Source organism: Hylobates moloch, unplaced genomic scaffold (assembly GCF_009828535.3).
Source record: "Hylobates moloch isolate HMO894 unplaced genomic scaffold, HMol_V3 SCAFFOLD_3, whole genome shotgun sequence".
Taxonomy (NCBI): domain Eukaryota; kingdom Metazoa; phylum Chordata; class Mammalia; order Primates; family Hylobatidae; genus Hylobates; species Hylobates moloch.
The window spans coordinates 105,103,809-105,116,987 of record NW_026652278.1 but is presented as its reverse complement, the minus strand read 5'-3'; the positions used below and the strand labels follow the sequence as shown (position 1 = coordinate 105,116,987).

The window sequence follows — 13,179 nt, the reverse complement described above, 5'->3', positions numbered from 1 at the left end:
GCCATTTTACTATTGGGTTCTTTATAACCTTCTTTTATTTATAGAAGTTCTTTATGTATTCTTCATATTAATTCTTTGTTGATTATGTATATTGTAAATATCTGCTCATCAGATCATGTCTTTTCACTTACTTTAAGGTATCTTCAGATAAATAAAAATTCTTAATTTTAGAATAGTCATATTTGTTAGTAATCTTTTCTTTTTGACAGTGCTTTTTATATCTTAAAAATCTTTTCCTATGCTGAGTTGTAAAATTACTCACCTATATTTTCTACTAAATGTTTTACAGTTTGATTTTTGACATTTAAATCTTTATTATTAATTTCCATAATTTTTTGAGGGAAAAGGTGGTGTTTGGTTACATGAATAAGTTCTTTAGTAGTGATTTCTGAGATTTTGCTACACCTGTCACCTGATCAGTATACACTGTATCAAATTTGTAGTCTTTTTATCCTTCACCGCCCCCCTTACCCTTTCCCCGGAGTCCCCAAAGTCCATTGTATTATTCTTAGGCCTTTGTACCCTCATAACTTAGCTCCCACTTATGAGTAAGAACATATGATGTTTGATTTTTCCATTCCTGAGTTACTTCACTTAGAATAGTGGTCTCCAGATCCATCCAGGTTGTTGCAAATGGCATTATTCGTTCGTTTTTATGGCTGAATAGTATTCCATGGTGTGTGTGTGTGTGTGTGTGTGTGTGTGTGTGTGTGTGTATCACAATTTCTTTATCCACTCGTTGATTGATGGGCATTTGGGCTGGTTCCATATTTTTGTAATTGCGAATTGTGCTGCTATAAACGTGTAAGTATCTTTTTTGTGTAATGACTTATTTTCCTCTAAATAGATACCCAGTAGTGGGATTGTTGGATCAAATGGTAGTTCTACTTTTAGTTCTTTAAGGAATCTCCACACTGTTTTCCACTGATTGTACTAGATTACATTTCCACTAGCAGTGTAAAAGTGTCCCCTTTTCACCACATCCCTGCCAGCATCTATTAATTTTGATTTTTTGATTATGGCATTCTTGCAGGAGTAAGGCAGTATTGCCTTGTGGTTTTGATTTGCATTTCTGTGATCATTAGGGATGTTGAGCATTTTTTCATGTTTGTTGGCCATTTGTATGTCTTCTTTTGAGAATTGTCTATTCATGTCCTTAGCCCACTTTTTTATGGGATCATTTGGTTTTTTCTTGCTGATTTATTTGAGTTCCTTGTAGATTCTGAGTGTTAATCATTTGTCAGATGTATAGATTGTGAATATTTTCTCCCACTCTGTGGGTTGTCTGTTTACCCTGATGATTGTTAATTTTGCTGTGCAGAAGCTTTTTACTAATAGTTTAATTAAGTTCCACTTACTTATCTTTGTTTTTATTGTGTTTGCTTTTGGGTTCTTGGTCATGAAGTCTTAGCCTACGCCAATGTCAGAAGGGTTTTTCTGATGTTCTAGAATTTTTATGATTTCAGGTCTTAGATTTAAATTCTCGATCCATGTTGAGTTGAATTTTGTATAAGGTGAGAGATGAGGATCCAGTTTCATTCCTCTACATGTGGCTTGCCAATTATCCCAGCACCATTTGTTGAATAGGGTGTTCTTTCTCCACTTCATGTTTTTGTTTGTTTTGTCAAAGATCAGTTGGCTCTAAGTATTTGGCTTTATTTCTGGGCTCTCTATTCTGTTCTATTGGTCTGTGTGCCTATTTTTATACCAGTACCATGCTGTTTTGGTGGCTATGAGATTTAAATCTTTAGTCCACTTGAAGTTGATTTTTTTTTCTTTTGTATATGGTATGAAGTAGGGATCCAGTTTCATCTTTTTCTTTTTTTTTTTTAAAGAAAATATATGCTTTTATTTTTCCATGATTACAGACACAACTGAATATCAAATGCACAAAGTAAGAATTATACGGGGAAAAAAAATCAGATACGTTCATATATATATATCACCTTTTCAAGGCTATTTCCATCCAGAATAACCGTGGTTCCCCAGGGCCAATAGAAAGAAGTCACAAAATCGCCTTTAGTCAAATTTGTGTGTTTTTCTTCTGTAATTCCAATACCTCCACCATTGACGACTTGAGATAGCTGCCAAGGTGTTTTATAATCAGTGTCAGTGTCTATTCATTCTACAACGAAGGCTGTCACTTCACACTTGGAAGGTTGCACAGCGGCCAGGCAGAGGCGCTCCTCACTTCCCAGACGGGGCGACCGGGCAGAGGCGCTCCTCACTTCCTAGACGGGGTGGCGGCCGGGCAGAGGCGCTCCTCACTTCCCAGACGGGGCGGCCGGGCAGAGGTGCTCCTCACATCCCAGACGATGGGCGGCCAGGCAGAGACACTCCTCACTTCCTAGATGGGGTGGCGGCCGGGCAGAGGCTGTAATCTTAGCACTTTGGGAGGCCAAGGCAGGCGGCTGGGAGGTGGAGGTTGTAGCGAGCCGAGATCACGCCACTGCACTCCAGCCTGTTTGAGGATGAAGAGGCTGAATCTTTCAGGGTCGTCCTGCTTCTGCATCTTCTTCCTTCAGCATTCTCCCCAGCCAGGGCCTTGGCTGTTTCTGCAACAAGTGCATGGGCAATCCAACGAGAAAACCAGTCTCTGCTTGGGGGATGAGATGGGGGGCGAGCAGAGTCCCCATCTGCATGCACCGCCTCTCAGCCATCGCTTAGAGGGAAGGGCCATCTTTTTCTTTTTAATTACCAATTTTGCTAGAATAATAACCATTTTTTATTGATTAGTCTCTCTTTTCCTCACTGATCTGAGATGCTACCTCTGTCATATAATCAGGTTTAAAGTAGCTGTGTGTGTTCTGGACTCCCTATTTTATACTGTAGGTTAATCTGTATATTGTTGTACCAGTTCCAGACTGCCTTAATTACCATGGCTTCATAAATCCTAATATGAAATAGTGCAAGTTCCCCTCTCTGTTCTTAGATGTGACCTGGCTGTTCTTGGTCCTTTACTCTTTCACATATATTTTAGAATCATCTCATCAAGTTTCATGAAAAACTTGTTGGGATCTTGATTGGAATCGTACCTATAAAGTTGAGAAGGGATGACATCTTTAAAATACCAAGATTTAGGGCTGAGCATGGTGGCTCACGCCTGTAATGCTGACCCTTTTGGGAGGCCAAGGCAGGAGGATAGCTTGAGCTCAGGAGTTAGGAGACCAGCCTGGGCAACATAGTGAGACCTTGTCTCAGAAAAAAAAAAAAAAGATTTAATACCATATACTTGCTATATCTGTTTATTTAAAATTTTTTTGTAACATCTTATAATAAAGTTATGCAAATTTCCCTGTAGAAGTTTTGAATATTTTTATCTTAAATTTATTCATATTCTCTGATACCACTGTATTGTTTGTGTTTTTATTCTTCTGACCAGTCTTGCCTGAGGTTTATCTTATTTTGTTATTGTTTTCGAAGAACTGACTTGGCTTTATTGATCAGAAGATCAGCAATGTGTTTTTGTTTTGTTTTTATTGTTATTGGCTTCCTCTCTAATTTTTATGATTTCTTCTATTTTGTTTAGGATAGTATACTGTTCTTTTTACACATCTTAAGCTTGATACTTAGCTAATTTTGAGGCTTTTCTCTTCTCTAATATAATTATTAGGGCGGTAAGTTTTCCTTAAAGTACCACTCCTTTTTTTTTTTTTTGAAATATAGTCTGGCTCTGTTGCCCAGGCTGAGTGCAGTGGCACAATCTTGGCTTACTGCAACCTCCTGGGTTCAAGTGATTCTCCTGCCTCAGCTTCCCAAGTAGCTGGGACTACAGGCACCCACCACCACACCCAGCTAACTTTTTGTATTTTTAGTAGAGACAGGGTTTCACCATGGTGGCCAGGCTGGTCTTGAACTCCTCACCTCAAGTGATCTACCTGCCTGGACTCCCAAAGTGTTGAGTTTACAGATGTGAGCCTCCATGCCTGGCCTACCCCTCTATTTTTGCTGAAGTATTTTTTTCATTATAATTGTTTGTTTTAAGTTTTCCATTATGATTTTTTTTTTAACCTGTGAGTCATTTAGCATGTGTTTTAATATTAAAAATGTAAAGAATTTCTAGTTTAACTTATTGTTAACTTCTGACTTAAATATGTAATAGGTAGACATTATGATTTTTATAATATTCTTTAAAATTTATTAAATTTATGTATGTATGTATGAGACAGAGTCTTGCTCTGTTGCTCAGGATGGAGTGCAGTGGCACAATCTCAGCTCACTGCAACCTCCGTCTCCCAGGTTCAAGCCATTCTCCTGTCTCAGTCTCCCAAGTAGCTGGGATTACAGGCACCCACCACCACACCCACTAAATTTTCTATTTTTAGTAGAGACAGGTTTTCACTATGTTGGTCAGGCTGGTCTCAAACTCCTAGCCTCAAGTAATCTGCCTGCTTCAGCCTCCCAAAGTGCTGGGATTACAGGTGTGAGCCACCACGACTGGCCTACTAAGGTTTTTGTACACTTGATCTTAGCCAAAAGACTGAGAAGTGATATTATTAAGGTTTTTTTTTAATGGCATAGTACAAGAGAAATACATTTTCTCTAATTGTTGAATACAGAACTCTTTAATGATCAGATCAAGCTTATTAATTGTCTTGTCCAGATCTTCTATATAGTCTTGCTAACTTTTTGTGGCAGTTATCTAAGTAATTAAGGGAGATGAGTTGAAAACTTCCTCTGTGGTGCACTCTCTCTCTGCTATTTATTACTTTTTGCGTCTTATATATTAGGGCTATTTTATTGGGTACATATATGTTTTAAATTATTATTAATTTTGGGGTAAACTTATATCATCATGTAGAGATGATCCTCTCCATCTCTAATAATTTTTTCTTAAAAATCTATCTGTTAATGTAGATATGCTGTTTATTTTGACTAGTATTAGTTTCATAAGTCTTTTTTCATTTTTTTGTCTTTCTTTGTTCTTATATTACAGGTGTTCTTATAAACAGCATATGTCTCAATTTTAAAGATGTGACTTGTAAATAGAATAAGCCCAATAGTTGAATTTATTATAGTAATTGACACCTGGATATATGTTTCTTTAATCTTAAGTTATTTTTGTTTATTCTAATTTTACTATGCTTTTTAAAATGATTTCTTACTTTTAAAAAATAAATTGATATTTAAGTCTTATCCCTGCCCCCAGTAAAACAGATACTTACAAAGCACCCACATACCCTGGTTCTTCCCCGATCCTTTTCCTTACTCTTGTCCGCCCTGCCCCCAGTTGACAAAATCTAGACTAGTGCTACTCAAGGTAGAGTCTGTAGGCTGGTTCTGGTCCACAAACTTACTGGTTCCCAAAGAGAGCTGAGGAGCTGCTCCAGAATGTAAATCACCTATATCATTAGCATGCTGTTTAGTTTAGCTGTATTTTGTTTTATTTGTAGCAAGCTTTCTGAATGAAGGAAGCATTATGTTGATTTATTGGATTATATTCTAGCACAAGCTTCTTGTTACAGACCAATAACAAACTGTTCAGGACAGCCTACCTTGAGTAGTTCTAGTCTAAATCTTGAAACACTGGGTTAGTATAGATCTATTTTCTATCTTTTTTTGGATGATAATTTGGCTACATATAAAATTTTAGGTTCTAAGTTCTTTTCCTTTAATACTTTCAACCTACAAAAACGGCACTTTCACATATTTTAATCCAGCATTTAATATACTTAGTTATCATCTTGTATTCACTGTTTGAAAGTCTGATGGCACTGTGATTTTATTTTATTTTTTGAGATGAAGTCTTGCTCTGTCACCAGGCTGGAGTGCAGTGGTGTGATCTCAGCTCACTGCAACCTCTGCCTCCTGAATGATGAAGTGATTCTCCTTCCTCAGCCTCCTGATTAGCTGGGACTACAGGCACACACCACCATGCACAGCTAATTTTTGTATTTTTAGTAGAGATAGGGTTTCACCATGTTGGCCAGGATGGTCTCGATCTCTTGACCTTGTAATCCGCCTGCCTTGGCCTCCCAAAGTGCTGGGATTACAGGCATGAGCCACCACGCCTGGCTTTTTTTTTTTTTTTTTTTTTGAGACAGAGTTTCACTCTTGTCACCCAGGCTGGAATGCAGTGGTGCAATCTGGGCTCACTGCAACCTCCGCCTCCCGGGTTCAAGCGGTTCTCCTGCCTCTGCCTCCGAGTAGCTGGGATTACAGGTGTCCCCCACTATGCCTGGCTAGTTTTTTTTATTTTTAGTAGAGATAGGGTTTCACCATGTTGGCCAGGCTGGTCTTGAACTCCTGACCTCAGGTGATCCACCCACCGCGGCCTCCCAAAGTGCTAGGATTACAAGCGTGAGCCACCACACCTGGCCGGCACTCTGATTCTTATTTCCTTATGTGTTATGTGCTCTTTCTGGCTGGGAGTTTTAGAATTTTCTTGATTACTTTGATAGTCTTATATTTCTCTATACGGTGTCTAACTGGGTTTTTCCTTGTTTCTCCTCTTGGGCACATTATGGGCCTTTTAAATCTAAAGTTCACTATCTTTTTTTTACTTCTGGGAAGTGGATCTTCATTATTTCTTCAAATAAGCATCCTGTTTATCTCTTTATTCTTTCCCTCCTTTCTAGGTCTTTTATTATTTAAATATTAGCACTTCTGAATCTGTCTTCCAAATCTCTTAGTTTCTCCTTTATATTTCCTGAATTTTTGTCCTTTCTTCCTTCTGGGAAATATCATGAATATGATTATCTGAATTGGTTATTGATTCCTCAAATGTATTCATCCTGCTATTTATCAATTATATTTTTCCAACCTAATATTTCTGTTCATTTCTTTTTCCTTTTTTTTGTTTTTTTAATTTTTGAGACAGGGTCTCACTCTGTCACCCAGGCTGGAGTAGAGCAATCACGGCTCACTGCAGCATTGACCTCCTAGGCCCTGGTGATCCTCCCACCTCAGCGTTCTGACTAGCTGGGACTACAGGTTCAAGCCACTACACCCAGCTCATGTTTTTATTTTTTGTAGTGATGGGGTCTTGCTATGTTGCCCTGGCACATCTCGAACTCGTGGGCTTAAGTGATCCCCCTGACTCAGCCTCCTAAAGTGTTAGGATTATAGGTGTGAGCCATTGTGCCTGGCCTGTTTTCTTGTATGTATGTACATATGTATTTATTTATTGAGTTGAGGCCTCACTGTTTTGCCTAGGCTGGTCTCAAACTCTGGGGCTCAAGCAATTCTGTCATCTCAGCCTCCCAAGGAGCTAGGACTATAGTTGTGTGCCACTGCACTCAGCTGTTATTATTTTACATTGTTACTATCTTCCTTTACCTCTTTACTCTCTTTATCAGGCCAAATTTAAATTATTTGTCTATCTATTCTGGCTTTCCCTTTTCTATATGACTCTATCATCTAGTTTTTTTTTGTTTGTTTGTTTGTTTTAGTCTTTGTGTTCCTTGAATGTCTCAATATTTTGGCCTGTGAACTCATTTTTCCCTGGTGTTATGAGCTTTTCTTTCTGGCAGTGTATGTTGGGGAAGGCCGATCCCAATCTGGTCAGCTCCAAGGAGCTCAGGGAGTTGAGGGTGTAACTGAACTATGGGATGGAGAGCCCCAGGCACCAGAAAACCACAGCTACCTGCAGAACAATCCCTAAAGTGAAGTCTAAAACCTCTGGTTAAAAGGAAAAAGCAACATTAAGATGTATCATTTCTTAGACTGTAGAATTCTTTAGCCCTAGGAGTTTGGAGGTGAGGTAGAGACTGCCTGTGATCTGTTTTTCTCCACACTTTATGGCACAGGGCTTGCATTGCTGCCCTGATTTTTTTTTTTTTTTTTCCTCCAGAGGATTTCTGGACCAGAAGTATAAATTGCCTTCTGGATGGGTAGGCCCTATTTGTCCCAGTACAATTGGGGATGGGGAAGAGGATGGGATGGGAAGCAAGAACAGAACCCCAAGAGCCTCCCCACCCTCTTTGATCCCTCCTCCTCTACAGGCCTTCTGCCCTTGGCCAAAATCACTTCAGGGACACAAACCCCAGTACAAAACAGGCCTTCCAACTTGACGTTTTCCATGTTTTCTCCACTTCTCTCTCTGTTCTCTACAGAAAGGAAGCCAACAATCATACTAATTCAGCATCTTAGATGACACCAGAATCAGGAATCCCCTAGATCTTTATTTTTTTTTAATTCAAAAGTTTTTTTGAGCATTGTTTTGCATGTTTTGAATTATGTTATTAATTCAGTAAGTAAAAAGAATTTATAATGTGACCTTTGAAGGAAACTTTTGTGCAGAAACATTATGTATGTTTTTATTTTTTAAATGTATATCACATAGAAGACATTCATGAAGTGGTTGGATTTTTAGAAATTAAGCATTTGAGATCATTTTTTAAAAATTAAAAATCTCCAAGCCAGCATTTGGGGGAAAAAAAGATTAAACAAGTAATACATAAATATATACAGTGAAAAATGAAGGTGAAAAGAAATATATACAGTTAAAAGTGAAAGTCTTACTTTAATACCTTTCATTTTCATTCCTTATAGGGTACCATTGTGAAATGCATATGATTAAATAATTACTAGATATATTCAGTCTTAAGGTTCTCTTTAGTTTATTTTCTTCAATCTCTCATTCCTATTTGCGGCAGAGAAAATTTAAGATGAATGCAATTTGATAGATTTTGTCCAGTAAATTTCAGATTCATTTGGGTATTGAAATCTTGATCGCTCCCCAGTTTAGTCTCTCTTTCAGGGCTTCCACATCTTTTTCATTTTTAAAAACCCTGTTCTTCCCTGTGCCTACTTTTAATATCACAAGATTCACATACTAATTACTAAGTAGTTACAAGAGAGGAGGAAGGTCAGCTTTCCTGAAAGTGAAAATGGGATAGTATGTTGCTATTTTGTGATTATTTCTCAGCTTGCTAGAACTGCTAATATCCTTACTGATCTGATCTTTGGCACTATTCCCATTGCTGATGCCCTAGCAGTTGGTTTTCTCAGCCTGAACTGAATCCAATATTACTTTTTTTGTAGCTTGTTAAGTGGTTACTGTGGTCTAAATGTGTTCCCCACCCTCCGTTCCCGCCGCCAAATACATATTTTGAAATTTGATTGCCAATGTATTAAGAGCTGGGGCCTTTGGGAGATGATTAAGTCATGTGGGCATTGCATAACTTAATCCTGCATGGGATTAGTGGCCTTATAACAGGTTAAAGGGAGTGCCTTGGCCCCTTTGCACCATCTACAAAGTGAGAATGAGCCTTCACTGGTGCTCTGCTGGCACCTTGATCTTGGGCTTTTTAGCTTCCAGAACTGCTATGAGAAATAAATTTCTCATTTAAGATATTACTCATCTTGATAAATTACTCATTTAAGATATTTTGTTATAGCAGTCTGAACGGACTAATAAAATGGTCTTATGGGCTAGCCCATGTCCTGCCTTCTTGGGCCTTCTGTGGGTTCATGCAAAACCTAGGAATTTCCATTGTAGCAAACTCATCTTCCCATGTAATGTCTCTGCCCTCCTTCTTCCTCACCCTGTAATTCTGCCATCTCTTTAGTCTTTTTCTGTGTGATTCAAGAGGTACTGTATTAATTGCAGAATCTGATGCTGTTCTTTTGTTCAGGAGCACTCCCAACCTTTAGGTTGATAGTTGATGAATATCTTTCCAGAACTTTACTTCTCATCTTGTGTATGTATATGTGTACTATAGATATATGTACACACATATGCAAATATATATAATTTCTAAAAATATAAAACCATACTGTATATGTCTGTGTAATATTTAAAAATGTTTGTCTTTTCAGATGATCTTTGGGTGGTTTCAAAAACCCTAGACTTTGAGCTGGATACTTTTATTGCATGTAGTGCTTTCTTTGGACCATCATCTATCAATGAGATAGAAATACTGCCTTTGAAAGGCTATTTCCCTTCTAATTGGCCCACTGACAGTGAGTATTACTATGCTCATTTTAGTTTAAATTTAAAAAGAATGATAGATGTAAGATGCACTGTTTGATTAAAGCCAACAAAAAGGACCCAACTCTAGTTTCAACTATTGTGTACAGTGAGTTCCTAAAAATGTGTATGAAGTTGAATATATAGATATTTCTGTGAGGAAGAATGGTGTGTGGGAGATTGTTTTGTTCTAATTTTCTAATTAGACTATTCTGATTTTCTGTTTTCCATATATTTCTATGAAGTAATTGAGGAAAAAATGGAAGAAAGTGTTTAAAAATTATACAAATACTACTCTATGGCACAAGTGATATGTTGATTAAAGGAAACTGCTGGCTGTGAAGTTGTGCTACTAGGTACTAACTCAAAACAGGTGTTCTTGTTCATTTGCTGATACATGGAAGTCCAAATATGATTTAAATTATGCAATTTATGCGTACCCATTATAAAATGAATGAGCAGATAGCATAGTAATTTAATGAATATAAGTTTGGGATCTCTGTATGTGTTTAAGGGTTTGTTTTATGTCATGTGCTTAATTCAGTAGCTGAACTCTGAGTTATGTGGACATTTAACACAGAGTTTTTATGGTCCATTTTATTTACATCAAATGTTTATTTTCTGCATCCTCTGTACAGTGGTTGTCCATGCATTACTGGTTTGTAATGCTAGCACAGAACTGACTACTTTGAAAAACATTCAGGACTACTTTAATCCAGCTACTCTACCTCTAACACAGTACCTGTTAACAATGTAAGTCATTTTTTACCTTTGAGTCATTGGTATTAAAAAATGGTAACCAGAAGTAAATATGAAAATTCAATAAAAGTACATTATATAAATGTTGCCAATAAAATTGTAATTATTTTTCAGACTATGACATTATTCTCTGTCAGTAGTCAAAAAGAGAAAAGGGGCTGGGCGCAGTGGCTCACGCCTGTAATCCCAGCACTTTGGGAGGCCGAGGTGGGCAGATCACCTGAGGTCGGGAGTTCAAGACCAGCCTGACCAACATGGAGAAACCCTGTCTCTACTAAAAATACAAGATTAGCTGGACATACTGGCACATGCCTGTAATCCCAGCTATTTGGGAGGCTGAGGCAGGAGAATTGCTTGAACCTGGGAGGCGGAGGTTGCAGTGAGCCAGGTGCCATTGCACCCTAGCCTAGGCAACAAATGAAACTCTATCTCAAAAAAAAAAAAAAAAGAAAAAGGAATTATGCATTTTTTCATCTGTTTATTAAGGTTTGGGCTAATAAATGTTACTGTACATTTTTTCACTTCGTCAAGAGATAATTTAAGGATCATTTCAGTATTGATTTTATTTTTTATTATCTGTATTTTTATATTACAAATTATTTAACATTTAAAGGAATCATTTTATAGCTTGAATCCAGTGTGTGTATTGCTACTAATTTTATTCTCGATATAGCCATATCTCATTTTGAGTTTCTCAAGCACCATATCCCTTTTTAAAAAATTGGAAGTGATATTATATTAAATGCATTAAAAATGATAGGAAAAGTCCAGTTTTCAATTTGGAATATTATTATCTATCTGTGATGTTTTATTTTTCTCACTACAATGAAGTCCTAGAAAAAATAAATATCCTTTGATTTCATTATGTTATTTATCCAATTTGAAATGAATTTTCATGGAAATAGAAATAAGACCAATTCATGTGATGTAGTTTTACCTGAAATGAGGGCTAGATTAATTATCTAAGTTAGGTTTGTATAATAGAGCATGGGTTTTAAAGTCAGTCCGCCACTTATTTGTGGTGTGGTATTGGGGGGAAAAATTCAATATTCTTGTATCTGTGTTTGGGATAATTAACTACTTCCTAGTGTTGTTGTGAAGATTTCATCAAGTAATATGTAAAATGCTCAGCAAAGTGTCAGCATGTAGTAAGTATTCAACAAACGTCAGTTCTCTTCTACCCTCCTCGATATTGGAGTATGTATCCATTTACAGTATATATCTACTTACTGTTTGTTTCCATAAAAAACTGTTCTCTGTAATGCTTACAAAGTGATGGCTAAGTTATGAATTATTCTACTCATCTTTTTCAAATGCCCCTATTTTTTAAAATTGTTTATTTGCTTCATTTTTATTAGGTCTTCGCCAACTATAGTTAGTAACAAAAGAGTCAGTAAGAGAAAATTTATCCCACCGGCCTTCACAAACGTCAGTACAAAATTTGAACTACTCAGCCTAGGAGCAACATTGAAGTTAGCTAGTGAGTTGATTCAGGTACACAAGTTAAACAAGGATCAAGCTACAGCTCTAATTCAAATAGCTCAAATGATGGCATCACATGAAAGCACTGAAGAAGTGAAGGAACTGCAAACTCATACCCTCCCTATCACGATCATACATGGTAAGAAGCAAGAAAGAAAATAATTGTAATTGTTTTCTATTTGTAAGCTTTTGTAACTCAGTCTGCTCCTTTATAATTTCCTAGTCAAATGAGGTTCAAGAATAACTCTAAGTAGACTTTTTAAACCTGTACCCACTTTGGTAAACTGTTAGATGAGAACAGAACTGACTACCCTAAAAGGGAGACTTATTAGCATATCTGATGAATGAGTAGCATTATAAGCTTATGATCAAAGTATCCAGATTGATCTAGGTGTTTACATGTTGCTCTCCTATAGTAAACTTAACTTGATCAGCAAAACCTTTTATTTATTCCTAGTCAGCTCACTCTTCTATCCTTTATATCAGTGATTACAAACCTTAATTCTTCTCATAACCTCATTCTTGCCTTTTCTCTTGATCTTGCTTCTAAAAGAGGAAATGGAGGTCATAACAGAAACTGCTTTCAATGTCCTGCCTTCCTTCTCCAATTTACCTAATTTTAGAGCTATTCTTACCGCTTGGTTCTGTCACAGTGAAGGCAATTTACTTCCTCCTACTTACAGTAAATAGTTCTATCTGGACTCTGTTGCCTCGGTAGCACATTTTCTCTCATAGACCTCCACCCCAAAGCTAATCCTACTTTTCTGTCCTATTTTGAGGAATTATGTCATATCCACCCTGTTGACCAAATCAAATCTGAGAGTGATTCTAGATTTTTCTTTCTCTCAAGATTAAGTGACTCTCTTAATCCTTCTCATATTCTCTCACTATTCATCTCCCGCCATCAGATTAGTCACTGAGATGTGTTCCTTCTAGCTTCTATCCATCTTTCATATTGAGTATCTCTTCTCCCGTTTACTTGTATCCCCTCAATCCAAGCCTTCATCATACCTCCATATAGCCTA

General features: G+C 37.2%; 1 protein-coding gene across 4 annotated transcripts in view; it reads left to right on the top strand.

The window, feature by feature from the left end:
* Positions 1-13,179, top strand: part of ZGRF1 (zinc finger GRF-type containing 1) — a 101,500-nt gene that overhangs the window by 67,941 nt on the left and 20,380 nt on the right. For all 4 annotated transcript variants that reach the window (XM_058436643.1, XM_032145568.2, XM_032145604.2 and 1 more), the window contains 3 exons: positions 9,763-9,906; positions 10,552-10,666; positions 12,031-12,293. In XM_058436643.1, the coding sequence (XP_058292626.1) occupies positions 9,763-9,906; positions 10,552-10,666; positions 12,031-12,293 (522 nt within the window). The remainder of the gene's footprint in view (positions 1-9,762; positions 9,907-10,551; positions 10,667-12,030; positions 12,294-13,179) is intronic.